General features: G+C 41.2%; 1 protein-coding gene and 1 pseudogene across 5 annotated transcripts; both read left to right on the top strand.

Annotated features, from left to right (window-relative positions):
- The first annotated feature begins 1,453 nt into the window (after positions 1-1,453).
- On the top strand, positions 1,454-21,003 carry GOLGA7 (golgin A7). Of its 5 annotated transcripts, none has more exons than XM_058433583.1 (6): positions 1,454-1,566; positions 1,833-1,965; positions 8,479-8,631; positions 15,906-16,007; positions 17,051-17,121; positions 19,598-21,003. In XM_058433583.1, exons 2-5 carry the CDS (start codon positions 1,855-1,857, stop codon positions 17,090-17,092), a joined length of 408 nt encoding a protein of 135 aa, XP_058289566.1. In that variant the 5' UTR covers positions 1,454-1,566; positions 1,833-1,854; the 3' UTR covers positions 17,093-17,121; positions 19,598-21,003. The 5 variants fall into 5 exon arrangements, with proteins under 5 accessions (XP_058289566.1, XP_031999471.1, XP_031999470.1 ...); XM_032143580.2 differs by having other exon boundaries at positions 1,466-1,566; positions 17,059-17,121; XM_032143579.2 differs by having other exon boundaries at positions 1,560-1,617; positions 17,059-17,121.
- A 525-nt stretch (positions 21,004-21,528) lies between these two features.
- LOC116461717 (keratin, type I cytoskeletal 18-like) lies at positions 21,529-22,358 on the top strand (annotated as a pseudogene).
- The last annotated feature ends 1,786 nt before the right edge of the window (positions 22,359-24,144 follow it).

A 24,144-nucleotide genomic window follows, 5' to 3' on the forward strand; every position in this document is an offset into this window, starting at 1 on the left:
GGAGCAACTGGAACTCTGGTGGGAATGTAAAATGGTGTCACCACTTTGGAAAACAGTTTTCAGTTTGCCAAAAAGTTAAACATGTTTTTACCGTACAATCTAGCCATTCTACTACTCCTAGGTATGTACCCAAGAGAAATGAAAGCATTAAGGTCTACACACCTATGCAAAGACTTGCAAATGAATGTCCGTAGCAGCTTTATTTGTAACTTCCTGAAACTGGAAGCAACCCAAATGTCTATCAACAGATGAATGGATAAACAAACTGTGGGATGGCCATACAATGGAATACCTATCCAGCATCAAAAATAAATGAATTATTGATAACACAACAACAGATGGACTTCAAAATAGTCTATGTGAAAGAAGCCACGCAAAAAAAGGGGGTACACACTATATGATTCAATTTATATAAAATTCAAGGAAATGAAACTAATGTATAGTGACCGAGGTGGATCAGTCCCTGGGAAATGGGGTCTGGGAGAGGCAGGAGGGAGAGATTACACAGGAGCTGGAGGAATCTTTTCAGGGCAATGGAGCTTTACTACCTTGATTGTGACAATGGTTTATGGGTGTATTAATATGTCCAAAGTTATCAAATCCACTGCTTTAAATATGTGTGGTTTATTGTATGCCATTTATATCTTGAAAAAGCTGTTTTTAAAACACAGTAAGAGAATTTTTCCTATTTAAAAGGCAGGATATTTTAACTATACTAAATATATAAAAGACAGTGGTACTAACAGGTTGTATTAGCAGGAGACAAGGGTAAGGTGGGGTTTCTTTGACTGCCTTGCAAAGAAATGCTGAGTCAAGTAAGGGCCAGTGTGCAAGGGGGGCGGAACTGCTTGTCCCCTTGGTCACCTGAGGGGCATGGGTGGGGGCTGGGTGGAAAGGGGGGGTGAGAGGAAATCCGCCGTCGAGAGGCGTGGATGGGAGCTGGGTGGAAATGTCGGGTGAGAGGAAAGCCGCCCCAAAGAAGAGTCTGGGCGGGGGCCGCCAACGCTGGGGCCCAGGCAGGTTCTTCGTCCTCACTTCCTGACCCTTTCTCAAGAGTCTAGGGACCAAATGGATCCATCCTCGGAGCCTGCTTTCTACTTCTGAACACGATGAGCAGTTTGTGTTTGAGGGTTTGGGGAGGGGGTGTTGTTTTTTCTTTATGTTTTGTTTTTTGTTTTGTGTATGAGTTGGGTAGCATAACCCACACGTAAGCTGCGACGTCCAATCAAGAACGAAAACAACCCCTCACAATCAGTGATCGGGAACCACCTGCCACAATCACTAGGTAAGTGACACAGCCGGGAAACTCCGCCCCTCACACCCCCGCGCGCTCGCGCCTGCCTCAGCCCCACAGCTCGCCCCGCCTCTCTCCTGCCGGAAACAATCCCTGCGCGGGCGGAAGGCGGGGTCGGCCCTGGCCCCGCCCACAGTATTTCCCTTCCTCGGCCCAGCCCCACAGCGCGCAGCTTTGGCAGGGTGGCTTTACGGCCAGAGAAGAGGGTGGGTCCCAGAGCTGAGGTAGGAGGCCGAACTGAGGGGCGGGGAAGAGGCTTTTTGCGGCAGGACGTAAGTGACGGCGAAGGCGGTGCGACAGCAGCTGGAGGGCAGAGGAGGCGGGTTTGTGTTTCCCGGGCCGAACCGGGTTGTGGGGGGCGCGGGGCCTGCGCCAGGCGGCAGCTAAGGCCCGCGGTGACAGCATGGGTGAAGGGGAGCGGGGCAGAGGAGGCATTGGGCTGTTTTGGGCGGCGGGTGGGGGCTAGGGGCTGGCGGGTCGGAGTCCCGGGTCCAGGCCGGGGCTCTGACCCGCGGTTGGTGTTCCCCCGACCCCGCAGCGCGGGGTGTCCTGTCCTCGCCATGAGGCCGCAGCAGGCTCCGGTGTCTGGAAAGGTGTTCATTCAGCGAGACTACAGCAGTGGCACACGCTGCCAGTTCCAGACCAAGTTCCCTGCGGAGCTGGAGAACCGGGTACGCAACCTGGCTCCCCACGCCTGCTCTGGCGAGGGAGAGAGACTCACCGAGGACGGGAGGGGTGTGGGCGACAACCGGGCCGTTGAGGGTCCCGCAGTTCTGGGGAGGGCCAGGCACAGAAGGGGCCTTGGCCAGAGGTGTAAGAAGAGAGCCACTAAGCAAGACAGGTGTTTGGAGGAGGAAGAATAATATAGGCCGATCCCCGGGGTTGACGACCTTTTGGAACTTTGTTGCCCGGTGCCGGGAATCTGGATCCAGCAGTCTTCCCCTGCTGCACTCCCCCAAATTGCCACCCCGGGTTATTGTCGGCAGCGATGAAGAGCCAGTTCCCGAGGCTCCAGGTCACCTCAGTCACCAGGTTGTAACTATATCCTCCTACCTCTCCGCGCAAGATAAATCATCATCATTCTCATGACTGGTGTTTGCTGCCTCTGTGCTGGCCGCACTGTTTGGCTGAAAGGGTTTATTAGGTGCATTGCCAGGCGGTGCATTCAGGCTTTCTTGGAACCTTAAAGACGTAGGGCTTAGATAGGCCTGGACAGGAAAATGTCTCAGAACAAGGCCTTAAACTTGTCACATTCACTGGGAGCCACCTGTTTTGTCTTGCATATCAAAATGGTCATCAGGATATAGGTCCTTTGGGCAACACTGCAAGCAAAAATGGAAGAATGGGGTTTGCTTCCCCTTCAGACCTAGCAAAACGTCTTTTTTTTTTAAAAAAAAAATTCATTGTATCTTGTTGTAGAGGTAATAGTGTGTGCGTGCCTGCGTTTTTGTGTGCCCACATATGTACACTCAACCAAAGATTCTTTTGGTCTTGACCCGTGTTATGTAGATTGTGTTTCCCGTTCAGGGATCAACTTCTGGTTAGCTGGAAGCAGGTTTTGTGGCTCTCTCCTCTGTGACAGGGAGGGCGAGGGCCTGAGAGGTGATTAGGCATTCCTTGGGTGTGGGACTGAGAGATGCTGGTCATGGGATAAGTGGGTGTGGATGAGTCTGTGTAGAGAAATGTGTAGCAGTTATTTACAGTCAGTTTGCGGTGAGGTGGGTTGCACTGCCCGATTGCCATGGTTGAGAAATCAACGATGATCCATTATAGTTTCCTTCAGTTTGACACAACCATGGGCAGGTTCATGGCCCAAATATGTTTCTTGAATTGCAAATTGATCAAATATGCCTTTAAAAGATGGTGAGGTGACTTGTTTCTGAAATGCCATTTAAATGCTGCAGTATGTTGTCAACTATGTTATGAGTTAACTGAGCGTGACAATAGGTGGAACTATCCACAGTGGTTTGAAGAGGTAGAAATTCAGCAAGTGGCCAGTTGGATAGAGCTACTGAATGTTGTTTTAAAATAATTTAACATCACAATTGATGTGTTTTACATGTTAAGATTGACATGGAATCAGCCTGGGCCCGGTGGCTCACGCCTGTAATCCCAGCACTCTGGAAGGCCATGGTGGGTGCATCACTTGAGGTCGGGAATTCAAGACCAGCTTGGCCAACATGGTGAAACCCCATCTCTACTAAAAATACAAAACTTAGTCAGGCGTGGTGGCGGGCATCTGTAATCCCAGCTACTCAGGAGGCTGAAGTAGAAGAATTTCTTCAACCTAGGAGGCGGAGGTTGCAGTGAGCCGAGATCATGCCATTGTACTCCAGCCTGGGCGACAGAGCAAGACTCTGTCTCAAAAAATAAATAAAATAAAAAGATGTACATGGAATCAATCAAATGTTTTATTTTTAAGCCTCTTACGGAAACTATGACATACAATTTGTGTACTTCAAAATCAGAATATAAAGTATTATTTTTTTACCACAATTATTTGGACATTAAAGATTCCTTTCCTTTAAGGTTTTAAGGCAACACTTACACCTCATATATTTGAGCTAAATGTGTATACGCAGAGTCAGACATTAGCCTTACACTCTGTGTGTGGCAGAGCCTTTATTTTGTAATCTAAGTGCAAAAGCACAATGTAGTTACAGTGCTCCACTGATTTCTGTCAGGAAATTGATGTTTCTAAATTCTGGAGTCCTTTTACCTCTTTGACTCTGTATAGCCCAGAACTGCTTGTGGTACTGAGTACGATATGGAATGTTACATGGCACTATTCAATTGTGCCTTTGAATTTCTTTTTTCTTTTTAAATGTTTGGGTTAAAACACTAGCTTATGCTTTTAAACCACTAGAAAAGCTTCGATTGTGTGTGTATGTGTGTTGAGATTAAATTTAAATTACAGGTTTAAACTTTCCTTGCTTTGATGAAAAATTGAAAAGTTTCTGTTTCTCTACTACTTACCCTAGAAATTTTACTGATTGCTCTGCTATTGGAGCTGATTTTCCTTTTGTGAGAACATCACACTTGGCAGCGTAATAGAGAAAGAGACTGATATGCAAGTGTTCTGTATTATTTTAAAGCATTTTTTAAAAATACACACACATTTGTGCCCTTTAATTTGGGAGTAGGGTAGGTTCTGTCTGTTAACAAGTTCATTTTCTCTGCTGCCTTTTAGAATGTAATACTTCGATGCTTAAGCGATTTGTTGCCAGAACCATTCCTTAAAGGAAACTTTATTCTCATTGCCAAAATACAGATATCTTAGTTCCCCTTGGTCTAGGTAGAAGAATGAGTGAACTGTAATTGAGGCATTTTTTCCCTTTAAAAATATGTCTCCCCATCTGGTTAATAATTACCTTTGACCTGCCACCCTTGATACGTGATCACTGCAGGCTTCACCATGCTTTCTACTGTGTAGTTCACAGTAATTCTGGGAAAATGAGCCTGATTTCTCTTTCCATTCTGATTTTTGATGTTTGTGGGTCCAAATTTTATTTGGCTCTGACTTCTCATGTATCTAAATTTTGATAGAGCTCCTGCATCAGTTTCCAGGAACCTAAGGGAGAACACTGGCCACTGTTTTTCATAGCCTAACCGTAGTAAGTTACAAATGCCAACATTTGTTCTCTTGAGCCCTTTCTTGTGAAGTTTGTTGTTTGCCTTTACTGATGCCTTCTGTGATTTTTACCCTTTATTTCCCTTTTTTAAAATAACCTTTCAAAAACTTGTTGGCATTTACTTTTCTTTAACCGTTTATCCTTTTTTTTCTTTTTTTGTTAACCTTTTTTTGTTTGTTTGTTTAACTGACGTATGATTTACCTCTGACCTATAAGGCATTGTAATCTCGGAATAATGCATAAGAATTAGTGTGTCTGGCTGGGCATGGTGGTTCTCACCCAAATAATCCCAGCTGCTCTGGAGGTTGAGGTAGGAGTATCACTTGGGGCCAGGAGTTCAAGACCAGTCTGGGCAACATAGCGATACTCTGTCTCTAAACTTAAAAAATAATAATAATTAGGGTTTCCGGGATAAATAGTAATTCTAATATGAAAGAAATAAGATGTTTCTGGGTTGAATCCCGTGGTTTTGAATTGTATTGTAAAGAAATATAAATAATTCAATGACTTATAACATAGGCACATCAAATGTGATTGGAATTATTTAGACTTTTGTAGACTTATCAGTGGACAAACTGAAGGCATTAACGTAGGCATAAATAGGTGAACATAGCAGCTTACCATTTTTGTTTGCTGAGCTCTTCTCAGTCTGTTTTCGTGAATGAGAACTCTGACAGTTTCCCAGATGACCAGCCTTGACACCACATCTTCAAGGGGTAGCTCAGTGAAGAAACGCTGCCCCTGTGCTTAAAGGCCGTCTTGACCCACCTAGCCTTTGTCCAAATCTCTACTATTCCTGGAAATTTAACTCCTCTTGAAAAATGGGTAGAGCCAATACCACTTTAAAGGTTACATTAAACTCATGCATGCCACTAGCCCATTGACTCCTCACATTTTCCACACAACGGACAAAACAATGACTACAACTGCTTCTAACTTAGAGAATTGTTATAGCTTAAGGATGATCATGAATTGTTTTACACTTTAAAAGATTATGTTCTTGAGACCAGGTGCAGGTGGCTCTTTTGGAGGCCAGCGGTGTGGATCACATGAGGCCAGGAGCCTGAGACCAGTCTGGCAACATGGCAAAACCTCGTCTCTACTAAAAATACAAAAATTAGTAGGGAATGGTGGTGCACGCCTGTAATGCCAGCTACTCGGGAGGCTGAGGCACGAGAATCACTTGATCCTGGGACCAGAGGTTACAGTGAGCCAAGATTGCGCCACTGCACTCCAGCCTGGGTGACAGAGTGAGACTCTGTCTCAAAAAAAAAAAGATTACGTTCTTGGGAATAGTAGGGCTCATACTGTATGTTGAGGGTATTTTTTCTTTCTTTCTTTTTTTGAGACAGGGTCTCACTCTGTCACCCAGACTGGAGTGCAGTGGTGAGATCTCAGTTCACTGCAACCTCCACTTAACCAGGCTCCAGCAATCCTCCCACCTCAGCCTCCTGAGTAGCTGGGACTATAGGCATGCACCACCACACCTGGCTAATTTTTGCATTTTTAGTAGACACAGAGTTTCACCATGTTGCCCAGGCTGGTCTCAAACTCCTGAGCTCAAGTGATCCACCCAGCTCAGCCTCCCAAGTGCTGGGATTATAGGCATGAGCCACCACGCCAGCCTGATTGTTTTTTTTTCTGAGTCTATTTCTATTATAAAGAAAGACTTAATAGGTTCACAGAGACCAGGAAAGGAAAAAAAAAAAAGCCAAACAAAAAAGTCTTTTAAATAAAGACTTCATAAAAGAGAGAATTCATACGTAAGTAGTTATTAATTTTAGAAATAAGGGAATCCTTATGCGAGAGAAGGCTTAGAGTGCAGACAGATAAGAATGGCAGTATTGGATGAATACTCTCCTAATGGGCCTTGAAAGTCCTGGGATGAAGTAGCAAAATTTGAAATCTGTTATACAAAGTACTATTAGAAGACAGTAAAGTAATATTGGAAGAATAAAGTAAAAGCAGATGATTGCGTGAAACAATGGATGACAGTACAGGTTCTTTCTTATGTGAAATATGTGGAACCAGAAGTATTTCAGTTTTTGGGGTTTTTTTAGATTTTGAAATATTTGTTTATAGTAATGAGATATCTTGGGAATGGGATCCAAGTCTAAACATGAAATTCATTATGTTTTATATCCACCTTATACATATAACCTGAAGGTAATTTTACACAATATTTTAGATGACTTTATGAGACCAAGTGTGTGTACACTGAACCATCTTATCACCCTTTGAGAGCATGCTTGCATGGGAGAATCTGGCTGCGCATGGAAAAGATACACGGCAGCTGACGGGGGCTGGAAGGATCTTTTTCCCTTGGGGACACTGAATAAACTATATGTTGTGCACCTGCATTTTTACTGTGACCCCTCACATGAGGTCAGGTTTGGAATTTTCCACTTGTGGTGTCAAGTCAGTGCTCAAAATTTTCAGATTGTGGAGCCTTTCTGACTTCAGAATTTAAGATCAGGGATGCTCAACCTGTAGTAATATTAGTGTAAATGTAAGATAATGGTGTCACCAAATAGAAAGAGGTAATAAGAATGACTTGATGTGAAACATTGTGTATTAGGTAGAGATTTTACCTTAACAAATTTTACCTTATTTAGTAACAAGATAATTGCTTCAAAAGAGATAGACTGAGTAAACAGAATATAGAACCTACGCCTTTTGATCCTTCTGCTAAAATGCCTTTTTTTTTTTTTTGCTTAGTAAATTCCAGTCTTTAGTTACGCAATTTAAGATTACCTGCCCTTCCCAGATAAAGAGAATTTCTGCTTACTTTTGTGTCCCCGCTAGACTTTATATTTGCCTATATGATAGTACCCTGTCAGCTTATTGCTTTTTTTTTTTTTTTTTTGAGACGGAGTCTCGCTCTGTCGCCCAGGCTGGAGTGCAGTGGCACAGTCTCAGCTCACTGCAAGCTCTGCCTCCCAGGTTCACGCCATTCTCCTGCCTCAGCCACCCCAGTAGCTGGGACTACAGGCACCTGCCACCATGCCCGGCTAATTTTTTTTGGTATTTTTAGTAGAGATGGGGTTTCACCATGTTAGGTGGGCGGATCTCCTGACCTCGTGATCAGCCCACCTCAGCCTCCCAAAGTGCTGAGATTACAGGTGTGAGCCACCGTGCCTGGCCAGCTTATTGCATTTTTATGTTTACATACCTGTTCTGCTTGCATAATTAAACTCTTAAGGATTGAGACAGTGCTTTATCTTGAGATTTTTCATAGTATCTGATAGTAGGTGCTCAGTAAATGTGAATCTAAATGAATGGAAAGAGGAATAGAGCCTAAAGTTACTTGAAATTTAGTAGAAAGAATAAAGAAGTACCTTATTGAGCCTTGAAGCTATCCAGTATTTATAAGTGAGATAAAATTAAACAAACTAAGCAGTTTTGGTAACTTAGGCCCAGATTTAATCACCAAAAAAATTGTCAACTACTGACTAAGAATGGTGACAAAACAAGATGAATTAATGATGGCATGCATTAGTAAGTTGATTTTTTTTTTCCAAAACTTATTTTTAAACTCTTTCTTCTCTACAGATTGATAGACAGCAGTTTGAAGAAACAGTTCGAACTCTAAATAACCTTTATGCAGAAGCAGAGAAGCTTGGTGGCCAATCATATCTCGAAGGTTGTTTGGCTTGTTTAACAGCATATACCATCTTCCTATGCATGGAAACTCATTATGAGAAGGTAATGCTACATTTGTTTTCACAAAAATCTCTTAAAATCATGAAGAAGGCAAGTTTATTACACATTGATGCTTACATGGTGATAGTTGCCGTAAAATATTTAGGGGGCATTTATCATTCAAATTGTGTTGTTCCTATGTACAGAGGCACATAGTGCTGAGTCTTTCAAAACAGGTTACAGTTGGTATGTCCAATTGCAGTTGACGTGTCAATGTTCAGACTGGCCTACACTTAAGAAGAATGTAGAAAATCTATATGTTCTCTTCCTACTCAGCTTTCTGGGAATGTTTTTACTTTATTTCCCTAAATTTCACTCCCTTCTCCCACCTGAGTTCTTTCTTTCTCTTTGCACCTGCCTGCTAGCTCCCAAATTGCTGATTTCTCAACTTAAGATGACCAGAAGTCAAACCTCCCACCTCCCATTTTGTCAGTAGCACCCCTGTCTTTTCAGTACCATCTTTGGGCATGAGGGATGAAGAAGAGGGAAAAATTAATCTGTTTTCAAAGACTGAAATATCTTTCATTTTCTCAGTCATTAACTTTTTGTGATTTCATCTGCCACTATCCTGGGTTATGCCCTTACTCTGTCTCCTAGACTATTGAAATAGTCTGCCTTGCCTCATTTCTTCCCTCCTTTTGCTTTTCTAAACTATCTGCTGCTGTTTTTATAAAACACAGATACTACTTCTGCCAAGTCAGAGAGACCTTCCCTGGCTTCCCATGTTTTACCACTGGGTAAAGTTCAAGGCCCTGCTCAAGCTGACCTCAGCTTACCTTTCCAGCACTACCTCCCGTTCCTTCCTTCACTTTCTCCCTCAGCCAAACTCCATCCCTCACTGGTCAGCAAACATACCCACTGTGGTTCTCCTCCACCTGGAATGCTATCTTCCCAGGTTCAAATCCCACCAGTCCCTTAGGTCTCACTTCTGTCTAACTTTTTCTCTATTTTAGTCTGAATTCTTTCTCTTCTCTTGTGTCCCTACAACATTTTATTTGTATCTGTTTTCTGGCACTTGCCTCACTCTTCTTTGGAATATAGCAGTTTATGTTCTTGTCTTATTTGCCTTTCAAGTATGTATTTTTCTTGAGGACAATGCCTTAACCATTTTGTATCCCTCTTCATGCCTAACACCATGCTTTGGGTATATCAGGCACTCATTGAATGTATGTTAAATAAATGACTGTAAATTAATCATGGTAAGCCCCTGGTATATCACTAAATGCTGACAGTGCTTAGAAAACGAAATGCTATAAGAATATATTATGCCCCATCTGATAGAAATGTCTTACACTCCATGTAGTGGAGAATGCATATAGTTGCAGCTAAAGTTTTTGGAGCTGTTGGCTGAAAATGCTGTTGTATTCTTTATTACCATCCTGTTACTATAATTCCATCTCATATAAACAGGTATATTTAAGTATAGTTATTTATATCCTTCCCCATGTTGAAACAGTGAAAGTTCTCTTGTCCCCCTCGCAGTGCGTGCAATGGGGTGTGGCTTGCTTCTTCAGTACCCTGCTGCTCAAACCTCTAGGGGAGCATACAGATGGGCAGGCTGTGGGGCTCCAACCCCACGGCAGTGTCTAGGGGTGAATGTTTTACAGCTCCTGAAGCCCCAGTGGGCATGTTACAGGGTGCTCTTTTAGTTTAGCCGTCCATAGGTGGCTTGTGTTAGCTCAATTAGACCCCTGCCTTATCGCAAGGGCAGAGGGCTTTCTGTATCCCAGAGTTCTTGCCTTGGTGTACCAGAAGAATCGGATCACATGTGGGCTTGGAGAATGAGTGCGAGGTTTAATTGAGTGGAAGTAGCTCTCAGCAGATGGGGGAGCCAGAAGGGAGATGGTTTTCTCTGGAGTCAGGCCGCTCAACGACCGAACTCTTCTCCAGCCACCCTGGCCAAACTCCACGTGATTCTGCCAATTGATGGCCTACCGGTGTGCCAGTGTGCTCCTAAGCCAGTGTGTTTCTCCACTAATGTGCACCTCTCGACATCCAGCTGCCTGTTTGTCTGCCTGCTAGGGTCTCAGGGCTTTTATAGGCACAGGATGGGGGTGTGGCAGGCCAGGGTGGAAATGCAGCATTTGGGCAGGAAAACAAAAATGCCTGTCTTCACCTACTGGGCACAGGCCTGGAGGTGGAGCGCCAGCCAGGGACCACACCCTTCTCTACCCAGCACTTCCCTGCCTGCTTCTGTATCATTTAAAGGGACCATGCTCTTCCCTTCCGATTCAATACCACACAGAGAAGCTTTCATTCATGTTTAACTTTCAAAATCAGAAGTTATCAAGGCTTAGTGTCAGCTTTCAGTCTGTTTCAGTGTATCTCCTCTCTAATAATACATTCAATGAGTGAAGGCTCAGGGGATTTGTTTGTTCAGTAACTGTTGAAAGCCTACTGTGTGCTAAGCAAAGTGCTGGGACATAACGGAACAGGGCAAACATGGTTGCTGACCTTGTGGAGTTCATAATTAAGTGGTGACAGCTGATAATAACAAGGAAACAAAGCCAGCAAAATTACACATTATAAGTGCCTTGAAGGAAACAAACTGGCCTATGGTTGAAAATAATAGGCGGGACCTAATCTAGGGTGTGTGGTCAGAAGAGGCCTCTGAGGTGGTGACATTTAAGCTGTTGCATGAAGGATGAAAAGCCTGGGGCATTAAGGCAGAAAGATGAACATATACAAAGGCCCAGAGAGCTTGATGGACCCTGGGAACTGAGAGAAGGTGATGCGCAGGAGAGGAGGGGCAGAGAATGATGGGAGGTGGATTTGGAGAGGTAAGCAGGAGCTGTAACATGGAGTGCCTAGTCCATGGAACGAAGTGTAGATTTTATTTTTAGTGCAAGTGGGAAGCTACTCAAAGGATTTAATCAAGAGAGTGATGTGATCAGATTTTCATTTTATTTATTTTTGTAATAGAGACAGGGTCTCACTGTGTTGTCCACACTGGTCTCGAACTCCTAGGCTCAAGCGATCCTCCCACCTCAGCCTCTCAGAGTATTGGGATTAAAGGCATGAGCCGCTGCGCCCAGCAAGATTTTCATTTTAAAGAGATCTCTTTGCTCTGTGGAAACAAGGCATAAGAATAGAAGTAGGGAAACAAGTTAGGAAGCTCCACAGAAGTCCAGGCAAGAGTGAGATAGCCTGGACTAGGAAGGGAGCAGGGGAGGTGCAAAGAAGTGACCAACTCCAAGGGATATGTTGATAGTTGGCATGAATGTAGGAGGGGAAGGTAAAGCTGAATTCATATGGGTAGAAACTTTATCATGTGGAATGGCTATTTACAGAAGTCCATAATATTGCTAATTTAAGGTAGAAGCACATCTCTTATGCTTTGTGAAATATTAAAAGGCTTGAGTTGTTATTACATCTGTTGATAAAATTTTAATTGTATTTGTCAAAGTATATTTGCTGAAATAGAAGTACTGATGTCATTTGTAAAAAGAAATCGGTAATTGGGTGCTAGTCAGTTCATACTAATTATGAGATCTTGGACAAATTAATCTGAATTCTCTCAACTGTAAAATGGATATTAGAATTAATAATTTTCCTCACATGTGGTTAGTGCTTAATAAACAGTGTTTTCTTGAGGTCGGTTTTTTTTTTTTTTTTTTTAATCGAGGCAGAGTCTCGCTCTGTCACCCGGGCTGGAATGCAGTGGTGCGATCCCGGCTCACTGCAATCTCCACCTCCTGGGTTCAAGTGATTCTTGTGCCAGTAGAGATGAAGTTTCACCATGTTGACCAGGCTGGTCTCAAACTCCTGGCCTTAAGTAATCCACCTGCGTTGGCCTCCCAAAGCTCTAGGATTACAGGCGTGAGCCGCTGCACCCAGCACCCAGCACCCAGCCTTTATTACTTTTTGAAAAAAAAAAAAAAAAAAAACTAGAGATGGGGTCTCACTATGTTGGCTGGGCTGGTCTTGCACTCCTGGCCTCAAGCTATCCTCCCATCTCGGCCTCCCAAAGTGCTAGGGCTACAGGCATGAGCCACTGTGCCCAGCCAAGATAGATTTTAAATGAAGTTACCTATGTAAGTTTTAATCAGATATTTGTGAACTCACATATGATTTTTTATTTTCAAGTATAAGTAATCTTTTAGCCAGCTGCTAGTTTATTTGGGTGCTGAAAACACTTAGCAGCTCTCTATTAAAACTCTTCTAATTATTAAATCTTGGAAGATGGTCTTCAATACCAGAAATACAATGGAAATTGGTTGATCCCAATATATGTTTTAGCTTGGATTTGTAGACATTGTGTAAGGTCCTATTTTATAGTCTAAGCAAGGCCCCTTTCTCTTTATAGAGCAAATATTATAAAGCAAGTAAAGACCAAATAAAATTAATCCAGAAACCAAATTTAAGGCATGGCCGCATTTTAAAAATAGGTGATATTTTGTAGAAACTGAACATGGATAACTAGATTGTGCAGAATTAATAACTGGAATGATCATAGTTAAGATATGATATACCTATACTTTTATTAGAAGTGTGTATTTGTGTTTCGATAAAATGATTAAAATGTAAGCACAGCTGCCCTCTCCCTTTCCCAGTTTGTCTCTGAGGAATTTTTGTGCTATTATTTTCTACTTACGAAAGGATGGGGTTGAGTCATTTAGTCTGTATTGTTTTAAACACCGAAATTCCTAGTCTACAAACAGTAAGCCAAATATAACAGTGCTTATACTTTGTCATGTGTGTTAAATTTTTTGAAATTGTAAATAGGCCTTTTAAAACTCAGTAGAACAATCATGCATTTTTCCCTATAATGTGCTATTTATTGATTTAAAATGAAGATAAAGACTTCAGTGTTATTTCTCTATTGTTGCTACCCATGATAATTAGGGGACAAATGGGCTCGTGGAAGGTTCTCCTCTCAGTATCTCTCTGCCTTATTCATGAACTAGAAAACATCCCTTCTGCCTATGTGCTGTAATCTCTAGAAGGAACACAGGAGAGAACTTGGATATGTTCTGAAAACAGTAAGATGTGGTGTTCCTTAGCCTCAATCAGGCCATTTTTCTTGAAGGTCTGGAAGGCTTTCTCCAGTTGAATATCCTCAGGGAGGACAGTAGTTTTTCCAAGGTTTGATTGTGTTTCACTTTGTAAATATTATACAAATTGAGATTTGAGAGTAACAGATAACTTTGTTAAATATCATGGTTTGCTTTGACATTGATTTACCAAAAATAATAAAGTGTGAATAAAATGTCAACATATGATTTCTTGGGGGTGAGAATGGCGCTTTGTCCTTTCTGAGATGGTGGTATGAGTTTACACATATTAATGCTTTTCTGCTATTAAAGAGACTTTAAGAGTTTTATCGTTTGTTTTAATTTTTATTTGTATTTTGAGACTAAGAGTTTTAAAGCATCTTGTTAAGGACAGTGTTGCCTTCACCACAATAGTATAAGAATATTTAGAGCTTATACAAAAAGGAAAACTAATTGTTTTCTTTCTGAACTGATAACCCAAGTGCATATCAATGTTACTAAAGTTTATAAAAAAAAAAAAAAAAAACTTGCCCAACAAAGTTACGCTTGAACCAAATAAAAGAATGATGTTGCTGTTTCTTTGCTAGTAACCTGTACTCAGAGAAAGGAGACGGAAAGCTGTTCTGAAGGAATCCTTTCTTTGAAACCAGCCATGCAGGCATTTTTCTGGGTGTCTTCCCTAGTATTAATGGACTGGAGTGAAGGGAGACTGAGTCTCCAGTTTCCGAGTCTGGCAGGTGAGCTGAGAAGGAAATTGGAGGGAAGATTGAGAGGCCTTAGTTGGGCACCTTTATGGGCTACTTCCTTCTATTCATTATTTTAAGATGATTGACAAACTCTGATGTGAAGATAGTGCCTAAGGGGTTTTTTTTTGCTCATAAAGACCAAGCACAGCTCAAATTCTTTGAGTGCTGAAAATAGGAGAATGATACATGCATTGCTTCAGGTAATTAGATGAAAAAAACAAATCTTTTATTTAGAAATAGTACTCCTAATTTATTACATAAGAACCATGCAGATTGCTCTTTCAATAATCTTACGCTCATTTGAAGAAGCATAAAACATGAGATTTTTTATCCCCCAAAAATACTTGAATAAACTGTTTAAATTACTTTTCTTCAATTAGAAAATTCTTTATACGAAACAGGTAGAGTTTTAAATTCTAAATCAGTTTATACCAAAGCATCTAAATTGTGACATCCTAATTTGTTAGTTTGGTCTGTATGTTATGTAACCCACACTTAAATCATTGCTTAATTTCCAACTTTATTTTCATACAGTTCTTTTTTCCCTTTAAGTTGTGATCACATTTGTGACTTTATCATTTGCTAATAGTGTGAATTTAAGGAAATATATAGTAATTTAAAAAACTGGATCAAAGCCTCTTTTGAACATTAGAGCCAGAAAAAAGTTATGATGACTTCGAGCCTGAAATAAAACATGTAACTCTTTGATTTTGGATGTAGCTATTAAGATTTATTTTCTTCTAGCTTATCTGTCTCAGAATTGCCTTTATTAAAGCTGGAGATTTGGCAATTTCCAGAAGTTCCTTTGTATCCTATCTGGTTTTTGTCTACATTTGCTTTGACTTTTACAAGCTTAATACTAAACTTATAAATTGAGGTTCCTGTCTAGGAAATGAGCAAACTGCAGAATAGCACTACATGCAGTCATGGAAATGACATAAGACACTTGTATTTATCAGAAACTCCTTAGCAGCTAATGCCCACATGCTCTACAAAGGAAATAAACTTTTTAGTTTTGAAATAATGGGGCTACCTTTTGTTATAAGCCCACCTTATATCATTACTTTAAATTGATGAACATATACAAAGGAGAGAAGCAGTCCTTTAAGCTTTGTAAAAGGCGAGGCCAAGAACTGTCCTTGATTTTAGAAGATGTCACATTAACAGTACTTTATGAATAGGAAAAAAGAAGCTTGAGCAGCCATTGTGTATATAACCATCTGTGTGTTCCTCCACATGCAGGATTGAGGTGACTGGGAAGTAGGAATAAAGGGGTTGGTTCTCACCGTGCCATTGTATGCTTTTGTATTTATTTACATTGTGTTGAAGATATTTTTGACTGGAAGAGTCCCTCACACTTTGCTATATGTCATATGCAACTCATGTGAGCCAAGTAATCACAGCTGTATTCCACCATATGAATATCCGTGTGACTTGCCTTGAAAACGAATTCCCACTGCCTATTTTGAGATCTCACTAATACTTAAAGGGAAATCTGATGAAGTTTGTAAAAAGCTGTGGTGTTTCTTTCTGTCAGGTTCTGAAGAAAGTCTCCAAATACATTCAAGAGCAGAATGAGAAGATCTATGCTCCACAAGGCCTCCTCCTGACAGACCCCATTGAGCGAGGACTGCGAGTTGTATCTTTTTAGTTCGGATCAGAAAGTCTAAATATTTATAACAAGAAAATGTTGATATTGTTTGGCATCGGCTAGAGAGAATTTAACTCCCATCCTGTATTTGCCGTAGGTAGTTTCTGTGTGAATTGCATACCTACTGTAAACCCCCTGTCTCCAACATTTTTTATTTTAAAGCATATCCCTCCTTCCATTGCATGGTGCAGGTCTCTGTGGTTTGTTTACTATTCTGGTCACCATCTTTCCTGGTGGTTCTAAGGGCATCTTGTAGTAATAATGGGGGTGGTTTGAGTAATGCATTTCAGCTGCAGAAACCCTGAACCTGAAGCTCCTTTGAAATGGATAAACTCATAATGTGTGGTGAGACTTGTCATCCAAATGAATTGCAGTTTCATGGGTTCATCTGACTAGTTGAAATCAGTTACAGCTGCCAGATGTATAATTTCATTACCTTTGACATACTGTGCATATTTTTAGAGGCAGTAAGCTTTGAAAATCACTAAGTGAATTTGGTAAATAAAATTGCAGAAAACTAATTTAGCTTGATAACTAGAGTAATGGGTAAATAAATTTTTTTAAAAACCTAGGTCACGTAATCCCAGGCCTTCCAGCTGATAATAATTTCAGCAGTTTTATTATACTCTGCAACAATAGTTCTTAAACTTTCAGGGGTTATGAACCCTTTCCCAAGAAAAAAGTTTTCATATAATTTCAGAGTATTTTTAAATCCCTGAATTCATTACCTCCATGGATTCTCAGTTAAGAACTCCCTAGTTCAACAAGTAAAGCATCCTTTTCAGAATTTGTTTTGTTTTCAAAACGTAAGTTATCAGTGTTTGGGAAGGAACTACATATGGACTACTGTAAGTAACTACATTTCTTAAAATTTTCAGCAAATTGGAGAAAGCAAGCTTAAGTAGGAAGAAAGTTTAATAATTGAAAAATAAGCAAAGCAAACTGAAAGCAAAGTCTGTAGATCACACCGTCCCCCTTGCCAAGTCCCCTTTATGTGTTGTGTCCTGTAGTGTGTTTTCTTAATAGCCATGCTGTTTAGATTGAAATTACCATTTATGAAGACAGAGGCATGAGCAGTGGAAGATAAACCGTAGAATTAAAGGTAAATATGAAATGATATGGCTTGTATGCAGCTTTTGCAAGTTTAGAGGATGCATGAATATTCTTCCCCGCATGGTAAATAAATCATTAAATCATGCAGTTAAATAGTGGTATATTTGCTGTGTTAGCTTAAGCTAGTCACCATGGTAGCTTAAGCTAGTCACCGTATTAGCTTGATATTTAAAATGTGTATTCAGCCCAAGTTCTATTTGGTGATAGAGAATTTAATTCTGATTTTTTTTCCTACTGTATTGTGTTCAGACTGGTTTTGTTGTTACTTTGGTGGGGGAATGGGGGATGGCAGTTACTTGGTTTGTTTTAATATTTCAAAATTACCCTAGACATATAAATACTTGGATTTTGCATATAAGAATGAGTTCAGAGATGTCTACCTATATGACAAATGGCTTTAATAAGCAAAGGAACATTTCAGAGGGGAGTGGGGAGATTCCGAATATTTCATTTATTATATTTAAGTGGCTTCAGACCCCTGTGGAAGAAACCTTACCTACTGAGTAGAAACATAAATTTCATTCCTTTGTTTAAAGTGTTAATGTCCTTAAATATCCAGATGCTGCCCTTTAATGAGTAAGAAACAAATTAATGCTAATAAGAATCTCTAGGCAGAGTCACATTGAAGCCCTAAGTACTTTAGCATAGCCTTCTAAGTGACAGGAAGTAGAACTTCACTATTTCTGCCAATTTCAGTTATGTGGTCTTCCTACAGAAAGTGTTCTGCTGCTGTGCTTTTCTAGTTGACTGTGCTTATAGGTATCTGTCACTAATTAATATACAGCACGGACACAGAATGTACCAAAGCAGACATACGTCTTCCTAGGGCAACATTAATAACAGCTGCCATTTTGAGGGCACCTACTATGTGCCTGGTATTGTACAAATGGTACTTCTGAATCTCACAAGAACCCTACAAAGTATCTCCCCATTTTACAGATGAGCAAACTCAGATACAAATAGATTAAATGGTGTTCTCACAATCACACAGTTAATGAGTATTGGGATATGGACCCAAGTCTGATTGACCATAAAACCCCTGTCTTTTATACCATACTTCCTCTCAGTACTTGGAGCAGCAGGAACATGGAGAAAGGGAAGAGTTCATCAGATAATTCTAGAGGTTTATCCCCTTCTTTTCTTTTTCAATACTTAAAAAAAAAATACATTTTGTCTGCTCCTGTATGATTTATTCAAGCTATGCAACATTCCAGAGCTGCCTTCTTTAGCACTAGTGAATGTGTCACCTGAATTCCTGAAAGCCAAAGATCTAAATTATTATATCCTCTGCCATATGTTGTATTTCCTTAAAAAGCCTTTGTTTTGGAACACTTAGTGTTACTTGTCCATACACTTTCTCATGTACAATTTTCAAACTGATACTTCTCAAACAACCAGGAACCTTCTGTGTAGCTTTTGTTCCATGCCATGGTTTGTATATCAGTTGCAGCTGCGATGACTTGGCACAGCCCATTTGTCATGACTCATTTTGCAGCTATTGTGTAATCATGTGTTTTTCTGATGTGTGGGGTTTGAGCAATTACACACCAGAGGCTAATCTATCAATACTCAAATAACTAGAATTTTGAAATGGGAAAGATTTACATTAATAACTTCTGGATACCATCTTTCATGAATGCAGATATTTTTGTTCAACACAGTTTCGTTTTTGGAGTTGGGTGTTCCCAAGGTCCAGGATGCAATGTGGGCTGAGATCTTGGAGAAGGGGAGGAAACTCTAAGCATAATTTATTCAATTCTTCCATTTTTCTTCAGTCTGCAAGTTGTCTGCAATTTGAAGCAGTATGTGGGAATTAGTGACTTAACAAAAGACTACACAAACATGAGGGTGGCCTTTATTTTTAAAAGGAGCTTTAAACAAAAATGCCTTTCTTTAAGCTTAATTTTTATAATATCTTGCATGTATCTTTTTTATCACATTGTTATTGTTACATACACTGGTGTTTTCTCTCTGGATTAATATTGCCATCTTTATATAAAATGAAATACATGATTATTCCATCACAACTAGTGATAATAAAAACAGCTAATGTTTGTTGGCACATCTGTGCCAGCACTATTCTAAATCCTTCATTTTAATCATCACAACAACCCTATGAGGTAGATATTGTTATCCCTGTTTTTCAGATGAGGGAGCCGAGGCAGAGAGAATTTAAGTTGCTGGCCCAAGGACGAACAGCTAGTAGACAGCAGCCAAGGCAGCCTGGCTCTGTGGTGATGTGCTTGGTCAGAGATCTGAATATATATACGACTTTTAGATTTGTAGACTATTGAGCTGTAGACTCATTTAGACAAATGGTACCAAGATATTTTAGTAGATAAAATCCTAGGTTAGTAGAACATAGACCACATGTTACAAGCTTATATCAGTTGATGGAAGAAAAATGGTTTTATGAATTATTTTCAGCATCTCTCTCAAACCTTTGCTTCTCCCTCTAATTACAGATCCCACTTCCAGCCGGGCCCCTCATATATCCACTGGCCGACCGCAGAGTGTCCCTACCTCCTCTCCAGAGCATCATTCCTTTCTATCTGCTGCCAGAGCCACGGTGCCATTTACTCCAAGGACTCACTTTCTAAAATTCCACACCTGGAGTGACCTCTAGTCGCTCAGCATCCACTTTGTGTCTCCAAATTGTGTAGGACTCTGTAATCTTTTGATTAGTTTCCGAGAAAACACAATGAAGCATTTCACTTTTTTTTATTCAAAGCCATTTAATAAAACACAGTTGATCAGCCCAGTGCAAAGCTTATTATCTGCCACCAGTACGTACCATTGGTTCTCTTCATTCCTTGGGCCAGCTTCTCAGGTGGCTTTAGACCTCAACAAGCCGTATCTTCACCAATGTTCTATCTTGTTCCCCTAAATTAATAAAATGCTTTTCTCCAGGATTTTGGTGAGGGTTGGCTGTGGCTGTCGTTTTGCTAATGCACCTCCCAGATTTCAAAGAATTACCAGTTTTACCATGACTCAAATCTTAAGATCTGTTTCTACTATTCAGTTCCTCAAACTGAAGCTTATTGAAAAAAATAATGTATAATATTATTTGTTTTATTATAGCAATTATTCCTAATTAAAGCAGTATTTAATGCAATTTCCAGTTATTTCTTTGGAGAATTTTATGTCATTGTTGCATTACCTCGAATGTTGGAAAGATGTGATGCGTGTTGCTTGTTCATCACAAAAATCAGTAAGCACAATAAAGTGGATGCCAAACCATCAGACACATAGATGTTCCCGCTGTGTCCCTGGATATGGAATAAGCAGGTATAAAAAATATTTTAATTATAGTTTTGTTATAAATATAACTTATGAGAAAAAAATTTGATAGGAATAATACTGTATATTACTAATTTTTAACTATCCCTAAGGCAAACCTTATGACTCACAGAATTTTCTCATATACAGTATTCAGTACACAGAAATCTTATGATTGGCTCAAGTACAGTAAGTTACTTCTCAGTAAAACTCTCAAGTCTGAGTCCATATTTGTAGCTCTGCTTTTGGCTGTACGTTCCTAGGATCGGGGCTGCTTATGCCTTTCGTTTATCCTTGGGGTTTGAGAGCGCTGTATTTGGGAGAGAGTTTAAAAATACATTCGGAGAGGGAAACCATTAAAAGTTTCACTGTCAGAGATATTGTAGGTGCTAATACTGGATTTCGTCTTTCAGATTTAATTTCTTTTATGGGTCTGTTAGTCATTCAACAAATCCCATAAGTATGTGTAATATTTTAATTGTGTAAAACTCATTTGTTACTTTACAGCCTGTAATAGTGTGTCTGCATTTTCAACCCGTTGCAATAACTTTGCTGAAATATTAACACGTTAATAAAACTTTTCTTAAACAAATTGTCTCTGTGTCATATTTGGTGGGATTTGGTGGTAAATGATGGTAAAGTGGTAAATGATAGGACACTAAATTTGGCAGATAATACTAGAATTGTAGTAGTGTACCATACAATGTAGCTTAGTGTTTTAAAATAAACATCTTACATTTCTACGTCACACCTCTCAATTTCTTACCTGCTTTATCTTACAAGAGCAGGTATGTTATAAGTAAAAATTAAGGAGTAGTCGTTGACAAAAGGCTGAGTCCTGTCCTCCTGCTCTCTTCCCCAGACAGCATGAGCTTCACCACTCGCTCCACCTTCTCCACCAACTACCAGTCCCTGGGCTGTGTCCAGCCACCCAGCTATGGCACCCAGCCGGTCAGCAGCGTGGCCAGTATCTATGCAGGCACTGGGGGGCTTGGGCTCCCGGATCTCTATGTCCTGTTCCACCAGTTTCTGGGGCGGCTTGGGGTCTGGGGGCCTGGCCACAGGGATGGCTGGGGGTCTGGCAGGAATGGGGGACATCCAGAACGAGAAAGAGACCATGCAAAGCCTGAACAACCACCTGGCCTACCTGGACAGAGTGAGGAACCTGGAGACCGAGAACTGGAGGCTGGAGAGCAAATTCCAGGAGTATCTGGAGAAGAGACCCCATGTCAGAGACTGGGGCCATTACTTCAAGACCATCAAGGACCTGAGGGCTCAGATCTTCACAAATAGCGTGGACAATGTCCACATCATTCTGCAGATCGACAATACCTGTCTTGCTGCTGATGACTTTAGAGTCAAGTATGAGACAGAGCTGGCCATGTGCCAGTCTGTGGAGAGCAACATCCATGGGCTCTGCAAGGTCACTGATGACACCAATGTCACTCCGCTGCAGCTGGAGACAGATACGGGGGCTCTCAAGGAGAAGCTGCTCCTCATGAAGAAGAACCACGAAGAGGAAGTAAAAGGCCTGCAAGTCCAGATTGCCAACTCTGGGTTGGCCGTGGAGGTAGATGCCCCCAAATCTCAAGTCCTCGCCAAGATCATGGCAGACATCAGGGCCCAATAGAACGAGCTGTCTCAGAAGAATCCAGAGAAGCTAGACAAGTACTGGTCTCAGCAGATTATGGAGAGCACCACAGCGGTCACCACACAGTCTGCCAAGGTCACAGCTGCTGAGATGACACGGAGCTGAGACGTACAGTCCAGTGCTTGGAGATTGACCTGGACTCAATGAGAGATCTGAAGACCAGCTTGTAGAACAGCCTGAGGGAGGTGGAGGCCCGCTACGCCCTGCAGATGGGGCAGCTCAATGGAATCCTGCTGCACCTGGAGTCGAAGCTGGCACAGAACTGGGCAGAGAGCCAGCACAAAGTCCAGGAGTAAGAGGACTTGCTGAACATCAAGGTCAAGCTGGAGGCTGAGATCGCCACCCACCGCCACCTGCTGGAAGACAGCAAGGGCCTCAATCTTGGTGATCCCCTGGACAGCAGCAACTCCGAGCAAACTATCCAAAAGACCACCACCCGCCAGATAGTGGATAGCAAAGTGCTGTCTGAGACCAGGGACACCAAAGTTCTGAGACATTAAGCCAGCAGAAGCACAGTACCCTGTGGGGAGCAAGAGGCCAATAAAAAGTTCAGAGGTCAAAAAAAAAATCAAGGAATAGTCCATGGTAATTAAAAAATGTATACTTTTTTTGAGATGGAGTTTTGCTTTTTGCCCAGGCTGGTGTGCAATGGCACCATCTCGGCTCACTGCAAACTCCGCCTGCCGGATTCAAGTGATTCTCCTCCCTCAGCCTCCCGAGTAGCTGAGATTACAGGCGCCCGCCACCATGCCCAGCTAATTTTATTTTTAGTAGAGACGGGGTTTCACCATGTGGGCCAGGCTGGTCTCAAACTCCTGACCTCAGGTGATCTGCCTGCCTCAGCCTCCCAAAGTGTTGGGATTACAGGTGTGAGCCACCACGCCCGGCCTGAAAAACATATTTAAAGAAATAAGACATTGGCATGTTTCATTAGGAAAAAGGCATCACAGTTATTGTTACTATCTTAGATCACCTGATGACTCAGTGTGGTTTTTTTTTTTTTTTTTCTGGGTACATAGGTGTCTATATTCATGGTGTACATGAGATGTTTTGATACAGGCATGCAATGTGTAATAATTAGATTATGTCAAATGGGCTACTTATCCCCTCAAGCATTGTGTTACAAACAATCCAAATACAGATTCCATTTTTTGTTTGTGTTTTTGAGAAGGAGTTTTGCTCTTGTCACCCAGGCTGGAGTGCAGTGGTGCAATTTTTAGTAGAGACAGGGTTTTGCCATATTGGCCAGGCTGGTCTAGAACTCCTGACCTCAGGTGATCCACCAGCCTTAGCCTCCCAAGTGCTGGGATTATAGGCGTGAGCCACCGCACCCGACCCAGACTCCATTTCTTTTAAATAAGGTAGATTTGTAGAAAATTAACAACTTAGAAGTTACAGTCCATATTCCAACTTTCTTTTGTAATCTTATTTTCCTATATAAAATGTTCAATGTCTCTCCTTATCCAGTGAAACTCATAGTAAATAATACTTATATAGCCACGAGTCAAAAAAGAGGTCATAACACCTCAATTAAATTTCTTCCATATTCCACTTAGCCCTGGCTCCTAGCATAAGTTAAAGCTACAGTTTCCCAGGAGTAACATGCTTTGTTTTTTGTTATTTGTTTTAATGTCAAAGGAAATCAGAGTATTGGTGCCATATCTGATTTATGTACTTACCTCCTCTCCCCTTCACTAGCTTCTTTCCCCCTCCCAACAAAGGAGACTGTACATTCCATGAGGGCAGAGGTGGTTTCCTACTTACCCTTGCGTCCACCTCACACTCCATGCATCCTCATACACAGTGCTGCAGATACTTAGCTCTCACATGTTTGTAAAGTGCATAAATGAATGAGAGGTAAGTTGACCCATCCGGTCATTAACATCAGAATAGAATTACGGTGCTACACCTGGATTAGTGCAGTGTTTGTCTGGCTTTTGATAGGCAGTGATTTGTGTGCTCCCTTGGTAAAGTCTAAAACTGGGAGGAGATATTTGTGGCTTAACCTCCAATAGAGTGGACTTTTGCCTGGAGATAAGTACCCTTGAGGATCCCAATGCCCTTTAATTCTAGATTAGGAAT

This window comes from Hylobates moloch, unplaced genomic scaffold (genome assembly GCF_009828535.3).
Source record: "Hylobates moloch isolate HMO894 unplaced genomic scaffold, HMol_V3 SCAFFOLD_22, whole genome shotgun sequence".
NCBI lineage: Eukaryota > Metazoa > Chordata > Mammalia > Primates > Hylobatidae > Hylobates > Hylobates moloch.

What these genes read in the sequence shown, in the direction of transcription:
- GOLGA7 (XM_032143580.2), top strand. Translation starts at nt 1,855, where the DNA reads ATGAGGCCGCAGCAGGCTCCGGTGTCTGGAAAGGTGTTCATTCAGCGA. An exon ending in CTGCGGAGCTGGAGAACCGG is followed by an intron (nt 1,966 to 8,478) that starts GTACGCAACCTG and finishes TCTTCTCTACAG; the next exon opens with ATTGATAGACAGCAGTTTGA. An exon ending in TGGAAACTCATTATGAGAAG is followed by an intron (nt 8,632 to 15,905) that starts GTAATGCTACAT and finishes TCTTTCTGTCAG; the next exon opens with GTTCTGAAGAAAGTCTCCAA.